Source organism: Staurois parvus, unplaced genomic scaffold, assembly GCF_062004578.1.
Source record: "Staurois parvus isolate SC_StPar_1 unplaced genomic scaffold, SC_StPar_1.0 ptg000553l, whole genome shotgun sequence".
In the NCBI taxonomy this organism is placed as follows: Eukaryota; Metazoa; Chordata; class Amphibia; order Anura; family Ranidae; genus Staurois; species Staurois parvus.
Genome location: NW_028318349.1, coordinates 558,951 through 585,820, shown reverse-complemented (window position 1 = coordinate 585,820; position 26,870 = coordinate 558,951). Strand labels below are relative to the sequence as shown.

General features: G+C 41.6%; 1 protein-coding gene across 2 annotated transcripts in view; it reads right to left on the bottom strand.

The window, feature by feature from the left end:
• AP4S1 (adaptor related protein complex 4 subunit sigma 1) overlaps positions 1 to 26,870 on the bottom strand; it is a 49,538-nt gene that overhangs the window by 19,554 nt on the left and 3,114 nt on the right. The window contains exons 1-2 of one of the 2 annotated variants that reach the window (XM_089691183.1): positions 18,638 to 18,672; positions 4,563 to 4,745 (exon numbers count right to left, since the gene is read on the bottom strand). In XM_089691183.1, coding sequence (XP_089547309.1) covers positions 4,563 to 4,700 — 138 coding nt within the window. In that variant the 5' untranslated portion in view covers positions 4,701 to 4,745; positions 18,638 to 18,672. Of the gene's footprint in view, positions 1 to 4,562; positions 4,746 to 18,637; positions 18,673 to 26,870 lie in introns of those variants that run through there. The other variant, XM_089691182.1, reaches the window with a different exon arrangement.

Sequence of the window (26,870 nt, the reverse complement as noted above, 5' to 3'; positions counted from 1 at the left end):
TGTGTTAAAACTGCATAATTACATACAGTTGGTAAGGTTGAATAAAGACACCTGTCCGTTCAGTCCATGCATTACAGCAGGGCTCAAAATTTCAAGTCCTGAGCTACTAGCCAGGCCTTAGAAGTTACTCGCCACCATTTGCCCAACCCAACCCCTACCCTGCTACGTCCCTAATCCCTCCCCTAAACATGCCCTCGTAAATTCTTTCATTAAATGACACTGTTAAATGTTTTATGCAGAATAAAGCTACAAAAATAAATATATACCCACCTTCAACCCCCTCACCCCCCAGCCAGGTCCTATACTCCCTTTTCACCACCAGACATGGGGGGGTAAAAGAATAAGAAAGGGGGGTGAGAGAGAGAAGGGGGTAAGAGAAAAAAGAGGGGGGCAATCAGTATTTCTGCTACTCCCAATTATGGCATCGTCTCCCCATAATTTGAGGTTATAATGAGCACACCAACCCCCTCTTGGAACACACAGTCTCCATTATGGTACAATGCGCCCCCCCCCAGAACACACACAAGGCCCCCCTACTACATAAAGTGAATACAGAGCCCCCACCACCACATACAAACATACATATGTACACACACACAAACACGTCTCCCCTTCTGGCTCTCTCAGCATGTCACACTCCGCTTCTCAGCACTCCGGTCACAGACAGTTCTCCCCCTTCCTCCCACTGTTACATACTGAGGAAGCCACGTGATTCGTGACGCAATGCGTAGGACGGAAGTGTGGTGACGTCAGTTCCGGCATGGATGGCAGCCACCATCTTGCTACACCCATGCAAATACACCCAAATCATTACAAGCTGCTTTGAGCTTGTTTTACATTGATTTGATGTAAGTGGGAATTTGGCAATATGCTGCTCAATACATTTTATTAAATACTACACTATGGAAGTGTTCTTTTTCTCCTCTTTTGGGATCCTTTGAGTTGGCTGTGCGGTGCATTTTTTCCGTGAGGGGGATACCACCACTGCTGCTGACGGTCGACCTCCAGGATTAGTGCGGAAGGCCCCTTTGCTGATCTTTTTGGCGTTGAGCACCCTGAAAGTGCGTTGGCCCCTAGGGGTCACAACGTGGAGGTGAGGAGGCAATTTAGCCAGTGATGGATTGCTTGTCATACTGATCACTTTCACTACCACCAATCAAGTTTACTTGGGAGTCTAATTATCAGACTTTACAAGTATTAATATATTGTGGACTATTGCACAATTTTTGGATTCATTCACCATTCGTGGCAATACATATGCCATTATATTACATAGTTTTTGTGTTCATTTTATCCACTATTTTCTTCCACCATTTATTTATTGTGACATCTTTGTTATTTCACATCTAGTTCCCCACTGGGATAGATTCACCCTGCGTTTTCATGTATTGATTATTGGTACACTTTTCCATTTATCTGTAAAATTCACTATCTTTTTAACTGGCCACACTTGTACAGTGCACGTATAAAGTTGAGGATGGATTTTGTTTTACTTATGGTAGTGCACTTGTAATATCCAGGTTTTTCCACATTTTTGTGGCACTATTTCATGCCATTATTTATGCTATGCATTTTTGTGTCTGTGTTCACTTATTATTTATTTCTGCTGACATTTATGTCATTCACTTTTTATTTCCCACCATTATGTATATCACCTTTGGGCTCTCCTGTTATTGATCATCGTCCACTAGTGTATTCATCCATTGACTCTTATATTACTAATTTTTTCTTTCTTTCGGTTTTCCAGCACGTTTGGAGCTAATTACATGCATATTTGTGTTTATTTCACATTTGTTAATGCACTAGTGGCATTTATGGTGTTTATATAGCTGCATACATGCGTTATGGTTTCTGTGGTCATTCACTTTTTGCATTATCTTTAGTTTATTTAGATTCCCCTGGGATTTTAGCGCAGCACCTTCCCCCCTGTTTTTGCATTTTCTCTATTTTGGTATATAGCTGGTTGCTTGCTGGTTTCCTAGATCTTATTATAAGTGTGTAGTTTTAGCGCGGGAGGTTTTTTCTTATTTTTCAAAAAAGATGATAAATGTAAATTTTTTTACTTTTTTGCAAAAAATGTGCATTTATTATTTTTTTTACAAAAAGGTGAACTTAGCCTTCAAATACTCCTGATCCCTGCACTCTTCATGACCATGCACATTGTCAGGAAAGGCGCATACATGTGCGCAGGCGCATTAATCTGAGATTGTCTATGGGCAAGTTGCAGGTGTGCACGTGCGTGCATGGTTGTGCAGTGGCGCCAGGCGGGCTATTTAAGTTGCACTAGTTTCCTGTGCCAGTGCCGTTTGGTTTGATATGTTCCTGTGCATCTGTTATCTGTTCCTGTGTTGATCTTCTGTTGCCATCTGATCGGCTCCTGAATTTACTTAAAAAGCTGCCTGCAGCAACCCTTGGCTTGTCCCTGGACTATGCTTCTACCTTCTCCTGCTCATCTGCCTTGCTGTTACCGATCCCGGACTGACTCTTGACTACTCTTCTGCCTGCTGTCTGTATTTGATCTGCCCACTAGTTAATGACCTGGACTGTTTGACTCTGCTTGTGGTTCCTTTTTCTACACCTGAATCAGCTGATTGGTGCCGGACTCCTGCTCCTGTCTACCTGCCAGTGTGCATTCAGCCAGTCATCCCTGCGTATCCTGATGCACATTAGCATCTTTCACCTGATGACTTATCAGGCACTCGTGCCAGTCTTTGCTCTGACATTCACTGTTGCTTTACCAGGGCTCCTGAGCCAGTGCTATAAGAGAGGCCTAACTCTGCATTTCAAGCTACATCACCAGGTACTTCACAGACATCAAGAGTCTAGAGCAGAACCTTTAGCCAATTAGCCAAGTTAGATTTTTATTGGGTCAGCATCACAATTATGCAACCAACTATTTTGGAGGGCATTCTGACAATGGCAGCCCTATTATTTCTCATACAGCAGGGTTATTTTAACAAGCTGCGAGATAAAGAGCCATGTACACTTAGAGACCATTCACACTAGCCCAGTCTGCTGCGATGCGTTTAGCATGCATTGCATCATTCATTAAACTGAATTGCTTTAAGGCAGCCCAGGCATTTGAATAGCCTGCCTAATGCACAACAACTGACTAAAAATTGTGCCTACAGCATTTTCAGCACCACAATGCAAGGTAATGTGCTACTCCGCTTTGCAGTGATCTACAACTGAGGTGTACTGGGGTACCATTCAAATTGGCAAATGTTACTATGTGTTGCAGTAGTAGTGTGAATGGTTTCTTGGACATCTTTTTCTTATGAAAACATTAAAATATATGAAAAAGCTTACCTTGTGAAACAACCCATTCAGTTTAAAATAAAAATGAAAGGCAAAATATTTGTGTGTATAAGCATTATAAATACCTTTTGTTCCCTTTTATAAGTGATCACATCCCCTCTGTTCTCAGCTGCATAAGGAGCTCAGGGAGGAGAAACAGCAGCACAATTATCCTCCCAGTAAATGTCTAAGCAAGGGGCATGTCAGCACAAGCCTGATCATTGGATTAGCTCCCAGCACAGCTAGAAACTGACCACACTGAGCTTTCCTGCCTAGTGTGGCCAGTTTTTAATAGGAAAGCAGAGGGACTAGCAGGATCACCAGGTATTTCACATAAAGGAAGCAATACAAAGGAAGCAGGATACTTTTCTATACAAGTACATGGTGCAGTTGGCACATAGTAATGATATGAAATGTTGGGTTTACAAATTCAAGAATATATGTGGTGCACATTTAATCACCGCATAAATTGTAGAAACCCGTTGTACATAAAATCAATGGACATGGCTACATATTTTAAACAATTCCCAGCTGCTGTTGTTTGACTGAGGAAAACCAAGCCACAGTTAACTTGTTCCTGTGTTGCATTGTGATGCTGACTGCTATCCTTACTGTAATGCTGGGAGACTCAGTGGAGTGTAATGAGTGTACCCAGCTGGAAGTGCAGAATACAAAACTGCTCAATTGAAAGGAAACCTGTACTGAGAGAAATATGGAAACTGCTACTCCCAGCATCTGCTTCTGTAAATGCTATCTGCATGGCTGTTATTCTGATCCAGTCTACTTTCGACTAACATAGGACATATATGCAGATCAGATGGAACTACCTGCATGGGATTTGCATGTTATCTCTGTGCTTGCCTGGGTTTCCTTCGGGTACTCTGGTGTCCTCCCATACTCCAAAGACATGCTGGTAGGTTAATTGGCTCATGTCTTAATTGGCCCTAGTATTTGTAAGTGTGAAGGTGAGTTAGGGACTTTAGGTTGTACGCTCCTTAAGGGTTAGGGACTGATGTGAATGTACAATCTATGTAAAGCTCTGCGTAAATTGACAGTGCTATGTAAGTACCATAAATAAATTTAAAAAGTCAGGATTTCGGACTTCCTGGGCTACATGCATCTTCACTGTCAAATATTTTTAGAGGGCCTCCAACAATGGAGACCCTCATATTCCTCTTACTGCAGATTTTCCTTTAAAAAGTATTAGGCATTTACCAATACCACTTTCAGTTACCTAAATGGACATGTACAGTATTTTATCTCACCTGATCTTTGGAACGGGAAAGGCAAAGTTTGATGACCTCAGATTCCAACAGTGTCCTTCTCTGTACCTCTACACACTCATAGTATCTGGATAGCCTTGTTTGTCCTTGTTTGTTGACAATCAAGAAGAATTTGATCATTTCTACTACCAGGGGACTGTCTCATCCACTCCTAAATAAAGTACACTGCAAAAAAAACCAAAAACAAAATAAAACAATCTCTTCTTACTCCTAAATTTAATAATAAAAAATTTAACAAAAATGTTATCTGGTCCTTGTAAACAGTCTTCCTCACCAAGAATGTAAGTAGAAGTCTAACAATTATTTATTTTTTTACATTTTGAAGAGTGCGGGGAAAGGTTATACATATAAATCTATATCAGGTTTTGAATTGCTTTTTGTATCCCCATTTGGGAAATTTACCCTAATTTTCTGTTTTGAGGTCTACTGGCCCCTAGGACTGGAAGAGAAGGGAGATGAACACAAACAAGAGGAAAAATTGCTGTTTCATAAGAACTTGTATGTTTGTTATTGATTATTCTGCATACAAAAATGGCTCATCATTTTTTTTCATGTGGTTCAGGTATATCTTCACCTCTCAAAGGTTGCCTACCCCTGATGTACATAGGGGTAAATGCTAGATCCCATTCTTAAATAGTACAGAGATCATTTTATTCCCTTCTTTTCATTTATTTTTGAAGTGGAATAAAAGCCTAAGCACACCTATTCCTAAACACCCCCCCCCCCTCCTACCTACCTGTATAAAAAAAGATCTGTATACTTGCCTTTTTTTAATTTGCGCTGGTCCGGTCGCATGAACCTGCAGGTCTAGCAATTCCAGAAGAAATAGGAGTGGGTACTTGAGAAAACTAGGTACCCACTTCCCCCCCCAAAAAACAGTTCCAAAAGAAGAGGGGGGTGTGTGAAATTTTATTTTACAAATAGATATAATTAGGTTTTACTTTTAAGGTCAGAATCATAATGTAGCTGTTGCTTTTTGAAATTTACACTTACCCATTTCAAGAAAGGAGACTCCCTAAAAAAAATTTTTTTGGGTGATTTTGGCCTCTAGTCCAGACAAGAGGTGGAAATTTACATGGTTGTAAAGTGTGCAGCAACACCCCTAAAACTTACCTGAGCCCCATCGTAATCCAGCGATGTGCCTTGGTTTTCCAGGGATTCTTCCTCTCCACTGGCTGGGACAGCAGCAGGAGCCACTGGCCAATCAGAGCCAGTGAGCCAATGAGGAAAGAGAGGGGGTGGGGCCGAGCCGCAGCTCTGTATGTGAATAGATGCGCAGAGCAGTGGCTCTGGAGTGAGCCTGCTTGGGTGCCCTCATAGCAAGCTGCTTGCTCTGGTGGCACTTGGCAGGAGGGAGGGACCAGGAGCACCGGCGGGGGACCTGGGAAGAGTAAGTATGACGTCTTTTTTTTTCTTGCCTTTAATATCGCTTTAAATGCTATAGAAAACACGACTATACATGAAAAAAATCCAAAATGAAAAATGTCTTCTGCCGACGCCTACGGCTGTTAGCACTGCAAGGTTTCTTTCATCACTGAAAATCGGGGGTAACATACAGTACATGTACCGAATAATACCATGGTTTCGTGCTTGTTCCTTTGGAGTATCCTTAGATAACAAATGTCATGTGAAATTTGTAGAGATACATGTGTGGTTGTTGGCTTTTCCCATAATACAAAAATGCGTCTAAACTTTACCAACTTGTCTTGGCATTCCAATAATTAAAGCAGACCTTCATTCTCTCAATTAACATTGCTTATTTTCAATCCTTATGTAAATAGATAGGAAGGTACTGTATATTATAATTACTGGCTTTAAAACATTTTTTACATTTCTTCAGTTACCTCAGGAGGGGCTTTCTCAGCTAAGCACACCCTCCTGGCTGCATGCCTGAGCTAAGGACAGATGGAAACCAGGAAGTAAATGCTACAAGAATCATCTGCCCTTACTCAAAATGGCCATGGCCAGAAATGCTAGGGGTGGGGATTTCAAAGTAATTTCAAAGCAAAATAAAGCAAGAAGACATGGGTGGATAGAGGAGTTTGCTTTGAATATTAAAAATGAATTAAATAGTGTTTTTGATTTGTGGTGCTCAGATGCAGCATAATTACTCTAATACTTTTATCACTTTTAACACTAATGCAGTTTTTGCCATCAATTATTCTTTGATTGGCAATTTGTACTCTTCCTAGGCACTAGACCTTGGCCTTTGCTGGTTGAAATGTAGAATGTTTCACAGCTGCATTCAAGTGTGTCTGATGTCACTAGGTACTGAGTATAAACTTAAAATAGTGCCTGAGAAAAAAACGGCTCCTCCTTATCCTACGCGATGCTTCGGTATTGCATTGCAAGTATTGCTGCTGTTATGGTTATAACATACTGCTTTTTTTCTGAAAAAAAATGCTAAATACTCTGCTGCCTGCCTTGATGTTGATTTGTCTTCAGACTGTGCCCTTTGCTGTTGATATGTTACATTCAGGGGCGGACTGACAACTCATGGGGCCCCCGGGCAATAGGGGATCATGGGGCCCCTGTGTCCTTGCCCACACTCAAAAAAAGCCTATGAAAAAGGTACCAGGGGCATCTCATGGGGCCCCCTACTGACCCCGGGCAGTGCCCGAGTTTCCAAATGGTCAGTCCGCCCCTGGTTACATTGCATTGTTTATCAGACTGAAAGTGTGCAGTAACTAGTGAGAAAAAACAGTCCAACCCAGTCCATACCAGAGCCTGGGAGTGTCATACCAGAACCTAAAACCCATGAAGGAATCATGGTAAAGGTCAGAAAATTCAAGGCTCCCCACGTCATGGGAGTCCATATTCTCTGGGGGTAGCACACAGAGTTAACAATAACCTCTGTCAGTGATAAATAAATATGACTGCATAGGTGCATAAACAACTAAAACTTGTACAAGAAAACTCATTTTCACACACTGACACAATATAATGCTAAGATAATCAAATTAACATCCAGATGAAAACGTATTATAAGAGCCAGTTCACACTATAAAAACGGAGTCCAGATGCGTTTCCTCACATACGTTCTTCATGCGTTCTGTTTTTTACCCTCTATTTCATCACCTTAAATAAGGATATGTTAGTTCCGGTGCGTTTTTGATGCGTTTTACCACATTCCACTATAGTTCAGTGCAGAAAAAATGCAGCAAGTTCAAAATTTTTTTCTGGAATTGAAAAGCACTGAAACTGACCATACTGGTAGGAACTATGCCATTGGAAATTATATAACCTACTATCCATGCATTTTTGATGAAAAAAAAGGCACTGGACTGCAAGTGGTGTGAACTGGCACTAAAAGAATATAATATCCTTTTTAAAGCATTTATAAGTAACATTTGCCTTGCCTTGGACATTCAACAACAGTTACCCTACTATGCAGATCACACAAGACCAGCATAGCTGGCCAAAAAAGAAAGTCTGGATTTACAGTCCAACAGGTGTGCATGTGTGTAATCCTAACAACAGGTGTGACAGCATATGTGTGCAGGAATGTAACAGTGTGAGCATGTGTTTCTCTGTCTCTGTGGAGAGGAAAGCCTAGATGTAGCACAAGCAAAGATTTTCAATTTAAAGTCAGATGCAAACAGTGAATACATGCTTGATAGCAATCAATTAGCAACATTTTAGAGTATTTTGAAATTATGAACCATTTAGATGCCGGCAGTACAATATTTATTTTTAAAAAACTGGAATGGTTGCTTTTGGTGCGGGATGTAAATATTTTCAGTACATAAAGTTTCAACAAAAGTACATTTCATGAGTAGATTTTTATCACTTATATGATTAAAGTGGCTATGTTTTAGTGCAGCATTAATCACACCTAAATACCTAACTGAATCGAGCACTCCCTTGGCAATACAAACGAGCTCCCGTTCAGAAATTGAGAATTGGTTGCTAGAAATCTCTTCAGCCTGGGTTCACATCGATGTGGTGTGGAATTTGCAGCAGTTTCTGTGCGAATTCCGCACCGCATCATAGTCACACCCCGTTCATGCGACCGCTGAGGGTGTGTATGTTAACACCCCGAAATCAGTTCGCAAAACGCGGTGCGATGTGTAGAATCGGATTGTATGGGTGTGTATACCATTTGATCTGATTCTAGTGTGGACAAAAAAAAGGGTATTGCACCCTTTTGGTGCGGATGCGGTGCGATTTGAGTCAGACAACAAGTATGGCTCAAATCGCACCGCATAGAATTAGCATGTGATTTGCACAGGAATGCGGTGCGGTTCCTGTAAAAATCACATGTGATATGCCGCACCACAGAAGTGTGAACCCAGGCTTAAAGTGGAACTGCACTGCATCTGAGTACCACAAACCAAAAATTCTATTCAATTCATTTTTAATATCCAAAGCAAACTCACCCATCCATGATTTATGTTGCTGAGAATTTATTCTGAAATACAGCCCCTGATATTTCTGGCAGTGGCTATCTTGAGTAAAGGTTGATGATTCATATAGCATTTACTTCCTGGAACCCAGCTGCCCTTAGCTTTGGCATTGGCTGAGATGAGAACCCTCCTTCCCCTCCTAAAGACTCCTGGGATATATGACATCATTTGCCTAGGTCTGGAATCCAGGAAGTAACTGAAGAAATGTAAAAAAAATTGTTTAAAACAAGTAAATATGATACACTTTCCTATCCATAAACTATGCTAGCAGCATAAGGATTAAACAGTTTCCATGTTGCTTGAGAAAGTGAAGTTTTGCTTTAAAACGGCTACCAACTGCTCCAGGTTGGAAAAGAAACTATGTTTCATTCTCATCAAACAGAAATCCTCTGTCTGGCTGTCATCATCATAATGGTCCTTTCACACAAGCTTTCCAATTAGGTCCAGGTCAGTTTTTCAGGCAGACCTCCATGTAAGCCTATAGGCAGGTGGATGAAAGCAGATATAAGTCCATTTACATCTGTTTACCTCCAAGTCCATCCAGATTTGGAACAGGTGAAAAAAGACCACATTCTTTTCTGTTTTTCTGGACCTTAGCTAACCTATCGACGGGAACCCGATGTAATTCGACACAAGTCTGTTTTCATCCAGCCACCCATAGAGCCACACAGGTCTCCATAAAATGCAGAAGAAAACTGAAAGAGCACAGATGTCATGAAAGTGATGTTCATCATTTTCTGCTCTAGCTCAGCAGGGTATCTGTTCACTGATCCTCAGTTGATGGGCCTGGACCTGGCCTGAGTAAACCCTAAAAGAGAAGTGACAAGTCCAAAAAACCCAGATTTGGATTAACCAGATCCATTCACCAATCAATGACTGCTTTGACTGGATCCAACCAGCAATAACAGATGTTACATACTTATTCTAGATAATCCTATGCTATAAAAACTGCCAGATGAAGAGGTTTAGCATGAGTTTATGTTCACCTAATAATAACAGCAGTGAACAATCTGAGTGTAGTATATTAACATATTTATTGTGGTGAAAATACAAATGGCAACTCGCATTGTGATATTTAAAATGACGCTCATCACATAGTAAGGGATTCTGGTGGACAGTCTCAAAACGACAGGGAACCTCAGACCAGAATAGAAACAATGGGTGGAAAGATGGATACACCTGCAGGACCAAGCGAACACTTCAGGAGGCGCCAAACTAAATGTAGCATTAAATGTGCTGAGAAACACTAGTAAATTGGCAACACACACGGGAAAAAATGGCACTTTCTATATGTAATCTGTGAGTGGTCAAGCTCAAGCATCTGGGATGGGGATCCTCTTCCTAAAACTTAGGCTAGCTTGAGAAAGAGGCTTGGGCAGTCTTGAAATACATAGCTCCGCCCCCTGATGTGCTTATGACAACACATCTGATCCTCTCTGCATACCACAGAAGCCCTCTGCCATCTTGTTGGTTTCCACTTCCTCATCAAAGCTGTCATCCAGCTTGACGTCTGCATTTTCCAGGCTGCAAGTTTTAGGAAGAGGCTCCCCATCCCAGATGCATGAGCCAACTGCTTATGGATTACATACAAAAAGTGCCATTTCTTCTTCCCTTGTGAGCTGCCAATTACTAGTGTCTCTAAGTACATTGAATGCTGCACTTAGTTTCACCCCCCAGAGAGTTCACTTGGTCCTGCAGATGTATCCATGTATTCACCAAGTGTTTCTATCCTGGTCTAAGGTACCCTGTTGTTGTGAGACTGTCCACAGGAAGCCCTTACAATATTATGAGCCTGATTTTAACTATCACAATCTGAACTGCCATTTGTCCTTTCACCACAATAAATATGTTAATGTACTACACTCAGATTGCGCCCTACTGTTCTTCCTATCTGTTTGCTTTGAGAAATTTCAGTGTCTTCAGAAGTGCTATACCTGGTGCATGGAGATCAGCAGGAAGTTATCCTGAACATTCCAATTGGACGCTATGAACTTTTTGCTGTTCTGTATAGACATTTATGTACACACAACAGTTATTGAGCCATATTCCCCATTACTATTGTGCCCACTTAATGGCTGAAATAACTGCTGTTATTTTTTCAAAGTGGACATCACTTCTAATGACAACTGATTGACAAGATCTGAGAAAAAGGATCCAATATAATGCCTTGAAAGTTATTTTTCTGTGATGGAATCAGGTCCAATGTATGAAGACTAAGGATCCAACCTTGAGAGGCCAGCTCTTGAAATATGACTCTAAATTTGGGAGAGAAGAATTTAGCTCTTTTCTGCAATGAATGCCATATTATCCAGACAAGGAAAGGAAATCAGCCCTTTCATACTGAGAGCCACTGCCACCTCTATTATGATTTTTGTTTAGTGACTGGGAGCTGCAGACAGTCTGAATGACAGGGTGCAAAACTGCAAAAAGCCTCATGCACACGTGCCTCCAATATTTATGCAGGTGAAAATGATCTGGGAAGTATAAACAAATATTACACTGCCCAGATCCAATTTTCCCGAACCTAGATGTAATTATGTGTACCTACAGAAAAACCAGGCTAAACAGTCCTTCGACAGCTCCTAGGTCTTCACCATAGTGGAGTTTGGAGTGTGACTGTTTGAGGTTGTGGACAGGTGTCTTTTATACTGATAACAGGTGCCATTGATACAGGTAATGAGTGCAGGACAGAGGAGCCTCTTAAAGAAGAAGGTAAAGGTCTGTGAGAGCCAGAAATCTTGCTTGTTTGTAGGTGACCAAATACTTATTTTCCCCCATAATTTGCAAATAAATTCTTTCCAAATCAGCCAATGTGATTGCCTGGATTTTTTTTCTCATTTTTTCTCTCATAGTTGAGGTCTACCTACGATGCCAATTACAGGCCTCTCTCATCTTTTTAAGTGGGAGAACTTGCACAATTGGTGGCTGACTAAATACTTTTTTGCCCCACTGTACCTAGACACAGCTGAATGTCTAGTTGTGAATTCAGCCACAGCAAAGCATTACATGCTTCCAGATGCATTAGGAATTAGGTCTAAATACATCTGGACGCATGTACTTTGATGACTGGGTGCAATTTACCCAACCAGCGGCCCAAAAAAACACCTGCATTTCATAGATATGGTAACAGGCATATAAAAGATCTATCGAGGCCATAATCAGATTTATAGATAAGCAAATCATTATTACTTTTTTTTAAACAGAGATTGGTGAAACACTAAGATTTATGATAAGCCTATGATCAAGGACTGATGGTACAAGCGCTTGATGGGGAGTCAACTTGTAAAGTCCAGATGATACCCAAGTCAAAAGAGACTGCAAACCCAGCCATTTTCAGAAATGCTCTCCTAAACCAGAATAAACAAAAAAGTAACAAATCCACCCCTTTCCTCCAGTCCTTTGGACATCTTCCATTTATGTGTTGGCTGTTTTTGTCTATCAGTAGTTCAGGAATTAAACATGGGAAGTCTTAGCTTTGGTGCCTTGCCTTGTCTTTCACCTGGTTCATTGAAAAGACTAATATTTTTTTTTGAAATGTAGATCTTTAACCTCCTTGGCGGTATTCCCGAGTGTAGCTCGGGGTAACATTTCAGTACCAAAAGCGGTAACCCCGAGCTACACTCGGAAATACCATGCGGCGCTGCTCCGGCATTTGTTCTTCACTTACCTTACCCTGCGCTCCCACGATGTGTCCCCTGCAGCGTCCCTGGCCATCTCCTCCGGTCGATGCCGGCATCCGGCTTCTGTGTCCTGTCCCTGTGACGTCGGGACGTACGGGCGCCGGCGGCGGCGGCGGCGGGAAATTTAAAAATTTTAAGAAATGTCATTTTTTTTTTTTTTCATTTTACACAGTAAAACATTGCTGTTTCAACCTATTTCACATACATATTGTCCCTAGTGCTTTGTCCTGCGCCCTGCCTGCATTTTGTCTGTTCTTTCTGCCTGGAAACTGAGAAATGTCCATGGCGTCCAAAAAGTGTCCCTTTAGGTCAAAAGCGGTTTAGATCAGCTAGAGAACAGCGATAGTAAATCAGAACCACTTGCAGAATTGAGTGATAATGATTCGTGGGGGAAATTCGTCATCAGACACTGAAAACGATTTTGCGACTGAGCTCAGCAATGTGCGAACTTGGCGCTCTATTTCACATTTCAGTGTTTTTGGTTTGATTATATTATTGAATTAAATTTTTTATTATTTTTATATTATTTTTATGATTATTTATTAAATTATAATTTATGATTTTGTGTTTCAAATTTTATCATACCCGGGATGTTTACTAGACTCTTGTTCGGACAGATTTCAGTGAGTTTTTCCTAAAAATTACAGCCTACAATAAATAAAATACATATTTCCATGCAAAAAAATGGTACCGCTTTCAGCACCAAAAATCTGAAATAATCATACCGCCAGGGAGGTTAATGAAAAAAAACATTTTTCTATAATGTCCATTAGGGACTGCATACAGACCAGCTCCAAATAATAAATTCCATTCAAGTGGCAGAAAGCATAGTCAAACTTAAGTAACAGCAACCTGTTCTGATCCTTGAAACAAAGAGCTATAAGAGTTGATAAACCTTAAAGTATAACTAAAGGCAAAACTTAGGTTTTTTTTTAAATTTTGGATAGAGTGGAGAGGGATAAGAACCCTTGACAGTTTCTATTGTTGTTTGTGCCCCCATTAGGGAGATTCGTCCTCTCTACTTCTACTGTTTACAAGTGATGCACAGATATATCAGCCAAAATAGGGTTATCAATATTTTGCCAATAGAAAAATAAAAAAAAACATTGATAACAATAATTGACTTCAATGCAAAATCGCGTCCCATTGACACCACTACTTAAGTTTTTTAATTTGATAAATATTTAATTTTATTTTTTGTTCAATTTTTGTGTTTTACTTTCAATAAAAGTTATTATACATTACTGGATTGTATTTTTTAAATTCATATGAGTAATTAAAAAGTAAAATATAATATGATTAAAATATATATTTTTAAGAAGCTGTCCATTTAGGTTTTGGTTTCAACCAATGCATCCTGAATTTTCATTTCCTCTACTGTTTACTGAAAGTAAAAGAAAATCACTTTTCTGGTTGTCCCCAGAAAAGAAATAGAGGGGAAATCTTCCAATGCAGACACTAGTTCTGGTGACCTGAGGGTCCTCAAGGAATTCCCTTAATTTGCAGGGATTTCCTCTCATTTCCTGGTTGGCTACGGGATAGGAAATGAAAGGAAATCTCCCTGATGAGACACAGATGGTGAAAAAAAAATCTGGCAGGGGTTATAACTAGGGATTCACCAATACCATTATTTTATCAGCAAGTATGAATACCAATACTTTCAGTCAAGCACTCACTGATACCAATTACCGATACTTTGTGGTGCCATTTGCGCTAATGGATGTAAATTGCACCGCAACGAATAGCATGCAATTTGAACAGGAATGTGGCTTACCCCCACAAGAGTGGTGCAAAAATTTGTCCCACAGCGGAGTGGGTATACTATGGAGACAGATGCTCCATATTCTCAGTGGTATGAGAGGAAAGAAAGCGGCAGGGATATGACAGTTCGGGTTAGAGGACTTCTGATTGGTCAGCACCATCACATGGACAATGCTGACCAATCAGATACAATCTAGTCAGAACTGTCATTGCTACAAGGAGAGGAGAGAAAGCTGCTTCACAGGTCTGGGGATTTAAAATCCCCTTAGTTTTCTCTCTTCTCCTTGCAGCGATGACAGTAGAGACTGGATGGCATCTGATTGGTCAGCACTGTCCATGTGATGGTGCTGGCCAATCAACAGCCCTCTAGCCCAAACTGTCACCCCTGCAAGGAGGCAAAAGAAAGCATTGGGGATTTAAAATCCCTGCTGTGTTCTCTCCTCTCCTACCACTGAGACTCAGCATGGGAGGCCTGCAGGGAGGTTTCCCACACCACTTCTCTGTGAACTTAGCTATGACAAGTCTGGGTTCATAAAGAAACAGTGGGGAAACCACATATGATTTGGAAGTAATCGCATTCCTGTTCAAATCACATGCTAAACTTTGAGGTGTATTTACAAATACTCATGAAAATACTCGGTATTGGTGCATCCCTAGTTATAACCCTCCCTCGCTCTATCCAAAATGAAAAAAGTTTTGCCTAGAGTTCTACTTTAAGATAGACTTTCATATGTTCTGCTTGTCCCCAAACTATTCTTTTCTTTATGAATACTGTGGTTGAATACAAAAACTGGTTTTCTGAGCGTACTTTTTTTAGATGACTTTCAAGCTCTTAGAGCCAGACAGTGAGAGATCTTGTTGTATAACTGGCAGCTAAATTAGGAGATACTGCAATAGCACTACTTTACCACAAATTGTCTAAACAGAACTTAAAACAATTTGTATACTAAAACCCCAATGACTATGGTGTCCTCAGATGAGATAGGACTGTCCTTAAACAGTTTAGAAATGGGTGCATTCACATGTGGACATTTGTCCCATTTAACAACATCTGAGTCATCAAAGGAAAATTGCTTCTTAGTGGAATGGTGAACAAAGAGCTTCTTATCCTGCTCATTTCATTCTGACTCAATGAATTCTAACATAGAACTATAAATAGGAAACACAACCAGTTCAGCTTGTTTTGCTCTGCATACAGTAGATCCTAAACGCCCTTCTCCATCAACCATATTGTGTGTGGGTCTAGTGATGCTAAGGAGACTGCGGTCTTAAGGGTCAGTTTGAAATTTGAACAAGAACAGCTAGTTATGTCCTATACCAACTCTATATCAAACTTCTCATTATCAACCCCATTCTCAGAGCAATCTTAAGTTTCAACTGAAGAAAGATTTTACTTTGGGGTAGAAATTTCCCTTTAGCAGGAAATTGGACAAATAGGTGCAGGGCTTGATGATTCAAACTGATTAAGAGTGGGGAATAAATTTTTTTAGACTGAAAAAGTGAAATATCATCTTTGACTTTTCCTGCTTCCATTTAAAACAGTAGTAATATAAAGACTATTTACAATATATAAGGCTAAAAACATTCTACTACAGTCTGCACATCTTTAGGGGCCTCCCTAATGAAAAAAAGGCCCACCCTACCAAAAGGAGGTTATTTAATATATGGAAAGTTCAACTATGAGGCTTCTCAGACTGGAGATCTCAGAAAATAAAACCTATAGATGCAGTAACTTTTCAGGCTCTATCCCAAACAGGGACAAGAATGCACTGAGGAAATGAGATGGTAAATCTGTTAACCTATTCTGTTCTTTCGGTGTCTGTAAAGTAATCACAGTACTACGCCATCTCCATGGATGATGTGGAATATCAAGTTTAAGTAATTATAACAGAAATTATGGTTTTTAGGAGTCAGACCTTCTTCCTATGTAAATACATAATTAGCATGGCAACACTAATAAATTTAGTTTCACAACGTAACATCAGTTCAGACACGGATCAGCAGAAACATTACTTTATTTGGTAAATAGTCCATTGTGATTCCCTTTACAAGAGTTTATTAATGTGGATCCTTAGCATATAAATTATTTTGTTCAGTCGTTTTTTCGTATATTTTCACTTGGTGATCCTGTGAAGAACACACTTTTTGTGCCAGCGTGACTACCCTCACTCCTCTGCTGTGTACAGTGGATATAGAAAGAAATCGCTCTCCTTTAAAATAATCACATTTTGTTGCTTTGCAGCCTGAAATGAAGACAGACACAGTTTTTGTTTTCTTATAACATCCAACTGAAAGATGTAACACCAACATGTCAGAAACAAAACTTACAAAATTCACCACCCACCTCAAAAAAAGTTACCTGTAAACTCAATCAGGTGTAGCTAATCACCTTCTCAATTGCACACAAATTTGACTTTCAGCTGTGCTCAGCTGTGGTAATATTGATTAGCTCAGCATGAAAAGAGCTTTCCTGCAGCTTTTCAGCCCCTGATAGTGCAACTGAAGCAAACAAGCAACTATGGGTGGCAAAGCACTGTCAAAAGATCTCCAGGACAAAGTTGTGGACAGGCACAAGTCAGAAGATGGATACAAAAGATTTGAAAGGCTTTATCAATGCCTAGAACCACAGTGAAGTCTGTTATTAAGAAGAGGAAGGTATTTGGTACAGCACAGACCTTCCCTGGATCAGAACGTCACTCCAAACTGGATGAAAGGAGCCAGAAGGAAACTGGTCAGAGAGGCTACCAAGAGGCATATGGCAACTCTGAAGCAGTTGCAGGAATTTATGGCAAAGAATGGTCATTGCGTGTATGTGACATCACAAATTCTCCACAAATGTGGCTTGTATGGGAGGGTTACAAGAACAAAGCCACTCTGGAAAGGCCACATGCAGTCATGACTGAGCTGAAGATTCTCAGGCCACATGGAAAAGGTGTTCTGGTCAGATAAGACTAAAAATTAATTATTTGGCCTCAACACTAAACGATATGTCTGGTGGAAATCCAATACATCTCACCATCCAAAGAACACCATTCCTACAGTAAAGCATGGAGGTGGTGATATCCTGTTATGAAAAGGGGGATGCTCTCTGCAGCAGGGACTGGAGCACTTGTCAGGAGAGAAGGAAAAATGGATGGGGAAAAATACTGCCAAATTCTTGAGGAAAATCTGCAGCACTCTGCCAGAAAGTTGTCGCTGGGAAGAAGGCAACATGGCAATTACCTAAAGCACACAGCAAAAATGACCACACAGTGATTGAAGGAGAAAAAGGTGAATGTCCTTGCATGGCCTAGTCAGAGCCCAGACTTAAACCCCACTGAAAATCTGTGGAATGATGATGACTGCAGTCCACAAACGGTCACCATCAAATTGAATTGAACTTGAGCAGTTCTGCATAGAAGAGTGGGCAAATATTGCAAAGTCTAGATGTGCAAAGTTAGAAGAGACATATCCCAACAGACTGAAGGCTGGAATTAAAGCAAAAGGGGGTTCAACAAAATAAAGACACAAGGGGGTAATCCTTCTTCCAACTCAATGATTCTGTTTTTGATTTTTTAAATTATTTGAACATCTTGGTTTTATATCTTTTTATTGGATACTATAAGTTTCACTGAGTAAATACAGCTGGATAAAACAAAAACGGTCCATCTTTATTTCAGGCTGCAAAGCAATAAAATGTGATTATTTTAAATGGGGTGATTCTTTTGTATGCCCACTGTATGTGAAAGGAGTCATGGTTGCTACACAGGCTGTATTACAAACATGTCTGTCTTTGTTCATATCCTCTACGTGGGGATCCCCCATTATTGGTTTAAAGAATGAGGATAGCATTATTTTACACATCAAAGTGTCACTAATTTACTAAGGGATTTTGCTTGCGATATGAAGGTCACATGGCCCATTTTTCAGAAATATCGCATGAGATAATAAAAGAGTCAATTCATCAAAGTAAATATCGAATTTCAGGTAAATACCACACATTTGTTAAAATTGTGAGGTAAATACTGCAATAAAAAAAAACGAGATAAATCATTAAAGTCAATTCACATTTGTTATTTATCAGCTGTCAGTAGGCAGTCCTATTTTAGAAATGTACAAAATAACAATGAGGGGAACACTGCACTGACCAGTAAATTAAAGGTATACAATGTATCAGCATGGAAATGTTCTTTTATAGAGCTCAGAAATGAAAACAAATTGTAACACTTACCAGAGGCAGATTGTTACAATGAAAGCTCACTAGAACAGTGGTTCTCAACCTGTGGGTCGCGACCCCTTTGGGGGTCGAACGACCCTTTCACAGGGGTCCCCTAAGACCATCAGAAAACACATATTTCCGATGTGTAAAGATCAGCTACTGTGTAGAAAACAGCTGCTGTGTTGAAAGCAGCTACTCTGTTAAAAGCAGCTACTGTGTTGAAAGCAGCAGTATTGGAGGTAAAATGACACTCATGAATTATAATTACTGGGTAAATAATTTTATGGTTGGGGGTCACCACAACATGAGGAACTGTATTAAAGGGTCACGGCATTAGGAAGGTTGAGAACCACTGCACTAGAATGTTTTCAGTTTCATATTTCTGTGTGCATTTATTTCTTCCCCTGGTGCAGTGTCAGCATGTAAGAAAACAATTAACTGTAAAAAAAAAATAAAAAATAAAACCAGCGCCAAAATGAATTCTAAATTTAAGTGATAAATATATTGCAAAACAAATATTTCATGCATTTGGTAAATAACGCATTTTTGGGTGAATTTACTACTTTTGAGATAAATAATGCATGAGTTATTTTAACTCAAAAATTCATGTAGTATTTATCTTAGTGAATTGACCCCTATTGTTAATCTCATAAAAAGTGATAAGGATACTGCATTTCTAGTAAGATAAACATATATTTTCTGTACTTGCTGAAAATGTCCTTAGCGTGACAAAAGAAAACCAATGCAGCCACCACATCTATGGTCTGATAAGCTGCAATATATAACATTCTTGTTCTTGGGTTTATTTGTTCTTTAACCACTTCCAGACCAGACACTTTCACCCCCTTCCTGACCAGGGCAATTTTCAGCTTTCAGCGCTATCACACTTTGAATGACAATTGCGCAGTCATGCAACACTGTACCCAAATTAATTTTTTACCATTTTTTTGTGACAGATAAAGCTTTATTTTGGTGGTATTTATTTTTTTTGCTATGTAAATGAAAAAGTCCAAACATTTTGAACAAAAGTGTTTTTTTTATAAAATTTTGCAAATAAATAATATTTCATCATAAATCTTTGCCAAAATGTATTTCGTTATCTTTTTAGTAAAAAAAAACAAAAACAAAATTAGTTTATAACCAAAAATTATAATTTTTAAACATTTTTTTTTACATTTTTATTATATTATTATTTTTTTACATACTGCCACCCTAGCAGTACAGTGTCACCATGGTGACACTGTACTACTTGTGGAGGGTGATGAAGATTTTTTTTTTTTTTTTTTTTTACAATGATTGCTTTTACACCCATCTAGGATGTAAAAGCAATCATTTCTCTTTCTCTCTCTGTGCATTCCTGCACTCATTGAGAAATACAGAGTGAGCTGTGATTGGTCACAGCTTGTCACATGGTACAAGGCTGTTGTGAATAGCCTTGTACCATGTGACCTCTGTGATCATTCACAGATTTCACACGTAGTAAGCAATGATGTCACAAGTGACATCTTGCTTACTACTTTGCATGTGATCACTGATTGGCCAATCAGTGATCACATGATCGGGACCTCGTACAGAGGTCCCGTCCGACGATCGGTGTTTCACTGTGTCCGGAGGACACAGCGGGCACCGGATCGCGGTGCTGCGCGCTCCCAGGGAGCGCGCACAAGCAGGGTGCGGGGAGGCCGTTCATAAACAGCCACCCGACCCTGTACTGCCACCGTCCGGCCGTTTATATGCAATGGCCGGTCGGGAAGTGGTTAAATTGCACGAACTTACTGTAGGAGCTAGAACTCTTAGGGTGAAAGGTAATCATCAGCTGCTCTTACACATTTTAATATACACTATAGCAGGGGCGGACTGACAACTCATGGGGCCCCCGGGCAATAGGGGATCATGGGGCCCCTGTGTCCTTGCCCAAACTCAAAAAAGCCTATGAAAAAGGTACCAGGGGCATCTCATGGGGCCCCCTACTGACCCCGGGCCCTCGGGCAGCGCCAGAGTTTCCAAATGGTCAGTCCGCCCCTGCACTATAGTTACATAGGTGTCCGTTTATGACACAGAGAATAGCTGCGATTCAGAGGATCTCAGCTATTCTCTGGTCATTCATAGTTTATGACACTCAGGAGATCAGTGGAGAACATGTTCAGCTCTTCACTGCAGATCTGTGTTCTCCCTCCAGATTCTCCAGCCCAGAGCTGGAGAATCGGAGGGACCACAAACTAAGCAGCGATAATTTACCTCTGCTTAGTAAACTGATTTTTTACTGAAATCTCGCGAGATTATAGTAAAATCAGCTGTTTTCCAGCGTTTGTAGACCGTTCTCCCTTCGTTTGGAGGACTGATCTACACTGCTTCATAAACGGCATTCACAGGAGAACTGTGTTCTCCGAGAATGCTGGAGAACTGAGCAGCGGTCATTTACCACTGGTTCATAAACGGACACCATAGTTAGGGCTCATGTACACTGCAGCTGATAAACTGACATTCAGGAGCTGTTCAGCATTTTTTTCAGCAGCCCCTGAACTCTCCCTAATGTTTTCCTATGTGTCCATGTACACTATGTCGTTTACAGGCAGTTGAGTTTACAGTAGTTTCTTTGAATGCACCAAACTTGCTTTCAGGAGTAGATTTTACCGACGTTTCGAACACCAAACGCTTGTAAATTCAGTTAACCGCATTTATAAGCATTTGCGTTTAGAAGCGTTTTTTAACGGTTTCATATCCAGATGTTGTCCAGAGCCTTTTTTCTTAATCAGAAATACATGCAAAGCGTTGTCCATGTATTCAAATGGACCTAGTACACCAGCGCAGTCAGTTCCAGGTTTTGTGTGAAGGAAAAACTGGTAGAACGTGCCACATTATGCTCATGATGGGATCCATAATGAATACAACCAGAAAAGGCAGGTAATCTCAACACATACTGCTCTCTCTGCTTCTACTCTCTCTATTCCTCTCAAAATGTCTGAAATAGTTAATTCTTTACTATTTTTCAGTGCATTCTGGGCATTTGGGAAGGTCTCCTGAGGTTATCTTTTAAAACTTCTTCTAAACGTAAACGCACATAAATGCGGTATGCAAACGCGGCTAAACTGACATTTTTACCTACATTTTCCAGCAGTCAGTTTCCATCATTCAGAAGAGTTTTCCAAACGCCCCGTGTACATGAGCCCTTAGTCTGGCTGAAAAAAGACAAAAGTCCATCCAGTTCAAACATAACAAAAAAAAAAAAAAAGGTATAATCCTACACCCACAGGTGATCCAGAGGAAGGCAAAAAAACCCAGCAAAGCATGATCCAATTTGCTCCTGCAGGGGAAAAAATTCCTTCCTGATCCCCCGAGAGACAATCAGATATTCCCTGGATCAACTTTACCTATAAATTTTATATCCAGTTATAATCTATGTATCCAAGAAAGAATCCAGGCCTTTTTTAAAGCAATCCACTGAGCTTGCCAGAACCAACTCTTGAGGGAGTCTATTCCACATTTTCACAGCTCTTACTGTGAAGAAACCTTTCTGTATTTGGAGATTAAATCTCTTTTCCTCCAGACGTAAAGAGTGCCCCCTTGTCCTCTGTGATGACCTCAGGGTGAATAACTCTACACTGAGTTCACTATATGAACCACTGATGTATCTATACATGTTGATCATATCCCTCCTTAATCTCCTCTTCTCAAGAGAGAGTTCAATTAAGCTTTGACAAAAGAAAAACAGGAAGCTGATTGGTTTCTAAGTACAGCTGCACCCAATATTGCACTCTCCAATTTTAGTAAATCAACCCCAAAATTGTAAGCCAAGTCATAGCTGACTGATGGCAATGAAACCTCTTCAAATTTATGGGACTTTAAGTTGCAGTGATTTTGAAAATGTTCCTGCACTACTTTGATGCAGCTTGAGCACCAGAGACTGTAAAGTTGCATTAAAGTTGCACTCAATACTTTCCTATAAACAAAAAAAAACACTAAATGCATAAAAAAATGCATCAAAAAATTTGATTGTAGTGCCACTGAAGTCTGTTGCACCAAAAAACGCAATCTGCTGCAGGAAAAAAAGTCCCTGACCCTTTCCAACAAAAGCAGTAGCTGAAAATGCATACATGTGAACATGTCCCATAGGAAACCATGTTAAATGGACTGTTGTACATTTCTGCAATATGCACTAAAAACGCATTGGTGTGAACCAAGGGTTACACTACAATCCCTGTTCAGTACACAAGAAAATGGAAAAAAAATGCTCAAAGAGCTGGGTTTTTTTTAAGGTGTCAGTCATTTATATTACAACAAATAATAGAATTCCATAACTTTTATTCATCATAACAAATGATAAAATACTGTTTTCAATAAAATCAATTAAAACAGAATTTCTCATTAGCAATTTTTGGTTAAAGTATCCACAACTTCAATTACTGTTGATAACCCCTTCCAGTGTATAGAAGGGGTCTCCAAACTTTCTAAACAAAGGGCCAGTTTACTGTCCTTCAGACTTTGGGGGGGGGGGGGACTGTGCCTGGTGGGAGTAAACAATGCCCCATCATTGCTATCAGTGGGAGGAATAGTGCTCCATCATTGGCATCAGTGGGAGGAGTAGTGCCCCATCATTGGTGTCAGTAAGAGGAATAGTGCCCCATCATTGGTGTCAGTGGGAGGAATAGTGCCCCAACATTGGTGTCAGTGGGAGGAATAGTGCCCCATCATTGGTGTCAGTGGGAGGAATAGTGCCCCATCATTGGTACTAGTGGGAGGAATAGTGCCCCATCATTGGTGTCAGTAGGAGGAATAGTGCCCCAACATTGGTGTCAGTGGGAGGAATAGTGCCCCATCATTGGTACTAGTGGGAGGAATAGTGCCCCATCATTGGTGTCAGTAGGAGGAATAGTGCCCCATCACTGGTGTCAGTGGGAGGAATAGTGCCCCATCACTGGTGTCAGTGGGAGGAATAGTGCCCCATCATTGGTGTCAGTAGGAGGAATAGTGCGCCATCATTGGTGTCAGTGGGAGGAATAGTGCCCCAACATTGGTGTCAGTGGGAGGAATAGTGCCCCATCATTGGTACTAGTGGGAGGAATAGTGCCCCATCATTGGTGTCAGTAGGAGGAATAGTGCCCCATCACTGGTGTCAGTGGGAGGAATAGTGCCCCATCACTGGTGTCAGTGGGAGGAATAGTGCCCCATCATTGGTGTCAGTAGGAGGAATAGTGCGCCATCATTGGTGTCAGTGGGAGGAATAGTGCCCCATCATTGGTATCGGTGGGAGGAATAGTGCGCCATCATTGGTATCAGTGGGAGTTAAAGTGCCCCATCATTGGTATCAGTGGGAGGAATAGTGCGCCATCATTGGTGTCAGTGGGAGGAATAGTGCCCCATCATTGGTATCAGTGGGAGGAATAGTGCCCCATCATTGGTGTCAGTGGGAGGAATAGTGCCCCATCATTGGTATCGGTGGGAGGAATAGTGCCCCATCATTGGTATCGGTGGGAGGAATAGTGCGCCATCATTGGTATCGGTGGGAGGAATAGTGCCCCATCATTGGTGTCAGTGGGAGGAACAGCGCTCCATCGTTGGTATCAGTGGGAGGAATAGTGCCCCATCATTGGTATCAGTGGAAGGAATAGTGCGCCATCATTGGTATCGGTGGGAGGAATAGTGCGCCATCATTGGTGTCAGTGGGAGGAATAGTGCGCCATCATTGGTATCGGTGGGAGGAATAGTGCACCATCATTGGTATCGGTGGGAGGAATAGTGCCCCATCATTGGTATCAGTGGAAGGAATAGTGCACCATCATTGGTATCGGTGGGAGGAATAGTGCCCCATCATTGGTGTCGGTGGGAGGAATAGTGCCCCATCATTGGCATCAGTGGGAGGAATAGTGCCCCATCATTGGTATCAGTGGGAGGAATAGTGCCCCATCATTGACATCAGTGGGAGGAGTAGTGCCCCATCATTGGTGTCAGTAGGAGGAATAGTGCCCCATCATTGGTGTCAGTGGGAGGAATAGTGCCCCATCATTGGTATCAGTGGGAGGAAAGTGCCCCATCATTGGTATCAGTGGGAGGAATAGTGCCCCATCATTGGTGTCAGTGGGAGGAATAGTGCCCCATCACTAGTGTCAGTGGGAGGAATAGTGCCCCATCATTGGTGTCAGTGGGAGGAATAGTGCCCCATCACTGGTGTCAGTGGGAGGAATAGTGCCCCATCATTGGTGTCAGTAGGAGGAATAGTGTGCCATCATTGGTGTCAGTGGGAGGTATAGTGCCCCATCATTGGTATCAGTGGAAGGAATAGTGCGCCATCATTGGTATCGGTGGGAGGAATAGTGCGCCATCATTGGTGTCAGTGGGAGTTAAAGTGCCCCATCATTGGTATCAGTGGAAGGAATAGTGCGCCATCATTGGTATCGGTGGGAGGAATAGTGCGCCATCATTGGTGTCAGTGGGAGGAATAGTGCCCCATCATTGGTATCAGTGGGAGGAATAGTGCCCCATCATTGGTGTCAGTGGGAGGAATAGTGCCCCATCATTGGTATCGGTGGGAGGAATAGTGCACCATCATTGGTATCGGTGGGAGGAATAGTGCCCCATCATTGGTGTCAGTGGGAGGAATAGTGCCCCATCATTGGTGTCAGTGGGAGGAATAGCGCTCCATCATTGGTATCGGTGGGAGGAATAGTGCGCCATCATTGGTATCAGTGGGAGGAATAGTGCGCCATCATTGGTATCAGTGGGAGGAATAGTGCGCCATCATTGGTATCAGTAGGAGGAATAGCGCCCCATCATTGGTGTCAGTGGGAAGAATAGTGCCCCATCATTGGTATCAGTAGGATGAATAGTGCCCCATCATTGGTATTGCTGGGAGGAATAGTGCCCCATTATTGGTGTCAGTGGGAGGAATAGCGCTCCATCATTGGTATCAGTGGGAGGAATAGTGCCCCATCATTGGTGTCAGTGGGAAGAATAGTGCCCCATCATTGGTATCAGTGGGAGGAAAAGTGCCCCATCATTGGTGTCAGTGGGAAGAATAGTGCCCCATCATTGGTATCAGTGGGAAGAATAGTGCCCCATCATTGGTATCAGTGGGAGGAAAAGTGCCCCATCATTGGTGTCAGTGGGAAGAATAGTGCCCCATCATTGGTATCAGTAGGATGAATAGTGCCCCATCATTGGTATTGCTGGGAGGAATAGTGCCCCATTATTGGTGTCAGTGGGAGGAATAGCGCTCCATCATTGGTATCAGTGGGAGGAATAGTGCCCCATCATTGGTGTCAGTGGGAGGAATAGTGCCCCATCGTTGGTGTCAGTGGAAGGAAAGTGCCCCATCATTGGTATCAGTGGGAGGAATAATGCCCCATCATTGGTGTCAGTGGGAGGAATAGTGCCCCATCATTGGTGTCAGTGGGAGGAATAGCGCTCCATCATTGGTATCGGTGGGAGGAATAGTGCCCCATCATTGGTATCGGTGGGAGGAATAGTGCCCCATCATTGGTATCAGTGGGAGGAATAGTGCGCCATCATTGGTATCAGTGGGAGGAATAGTGCGCCATCATTGGTGTCAGTGGGAGGAATAGTGCGCCATCATTGGTGTCAGTGGAAGGAAAAGTGCCCCATCATTGGTGTCAGTGGGAAGAATAGTGCCCCATCATTGGTATCAGTGGGAGGAAAAGTGCCCCATCATTGGTGTCAGTGGGAAGAATAGTGCCCCATCATTGGTATCGCTGGGAGGAATAGTGCCCCATTATTGGTGTCAGTGGGAGGAATAGCGCTCCATCATTGGTATCAGTGGGAGGAATAGTGCCCCATCATTGGTGTCAGTGGGAGGAATAGTGCCCCATCGTTGGTGTCAGTGGAAGGAAAGTGCCCCATCATTGGTATCAGTGGGAGGAATAATGCCCCATCGTTGGTGTCAGTGGGAGGAAAGTGCCCCATCATTGGTATCAGTGGGAGGAAAAGTGTCCTATCATTGGTGTCAGTGGGAGGAAAGTGCCCCATCATTGGCATCAGTGGGAGGAAAAGTGTCCCACCATTGGTGTCGGTAGGGGGAATAGTGCCCCATCATTGTTGTCAGTGGGAGGAATAGTGCCACATCGTTGGTATCAGTGGGAGGAAAGTGCCCCATCATTGGTATCAGTGGGAGGAAAAGTGTCCCACCATTGGTGTCAGTGGAATGAATTGTACCCCATTGTTGGTGTCAGTGGAAGGAATTATGCCCCATTGTTGGTGTCAGTGGCAAGAAATATTTCTTATTGTTGGTGTC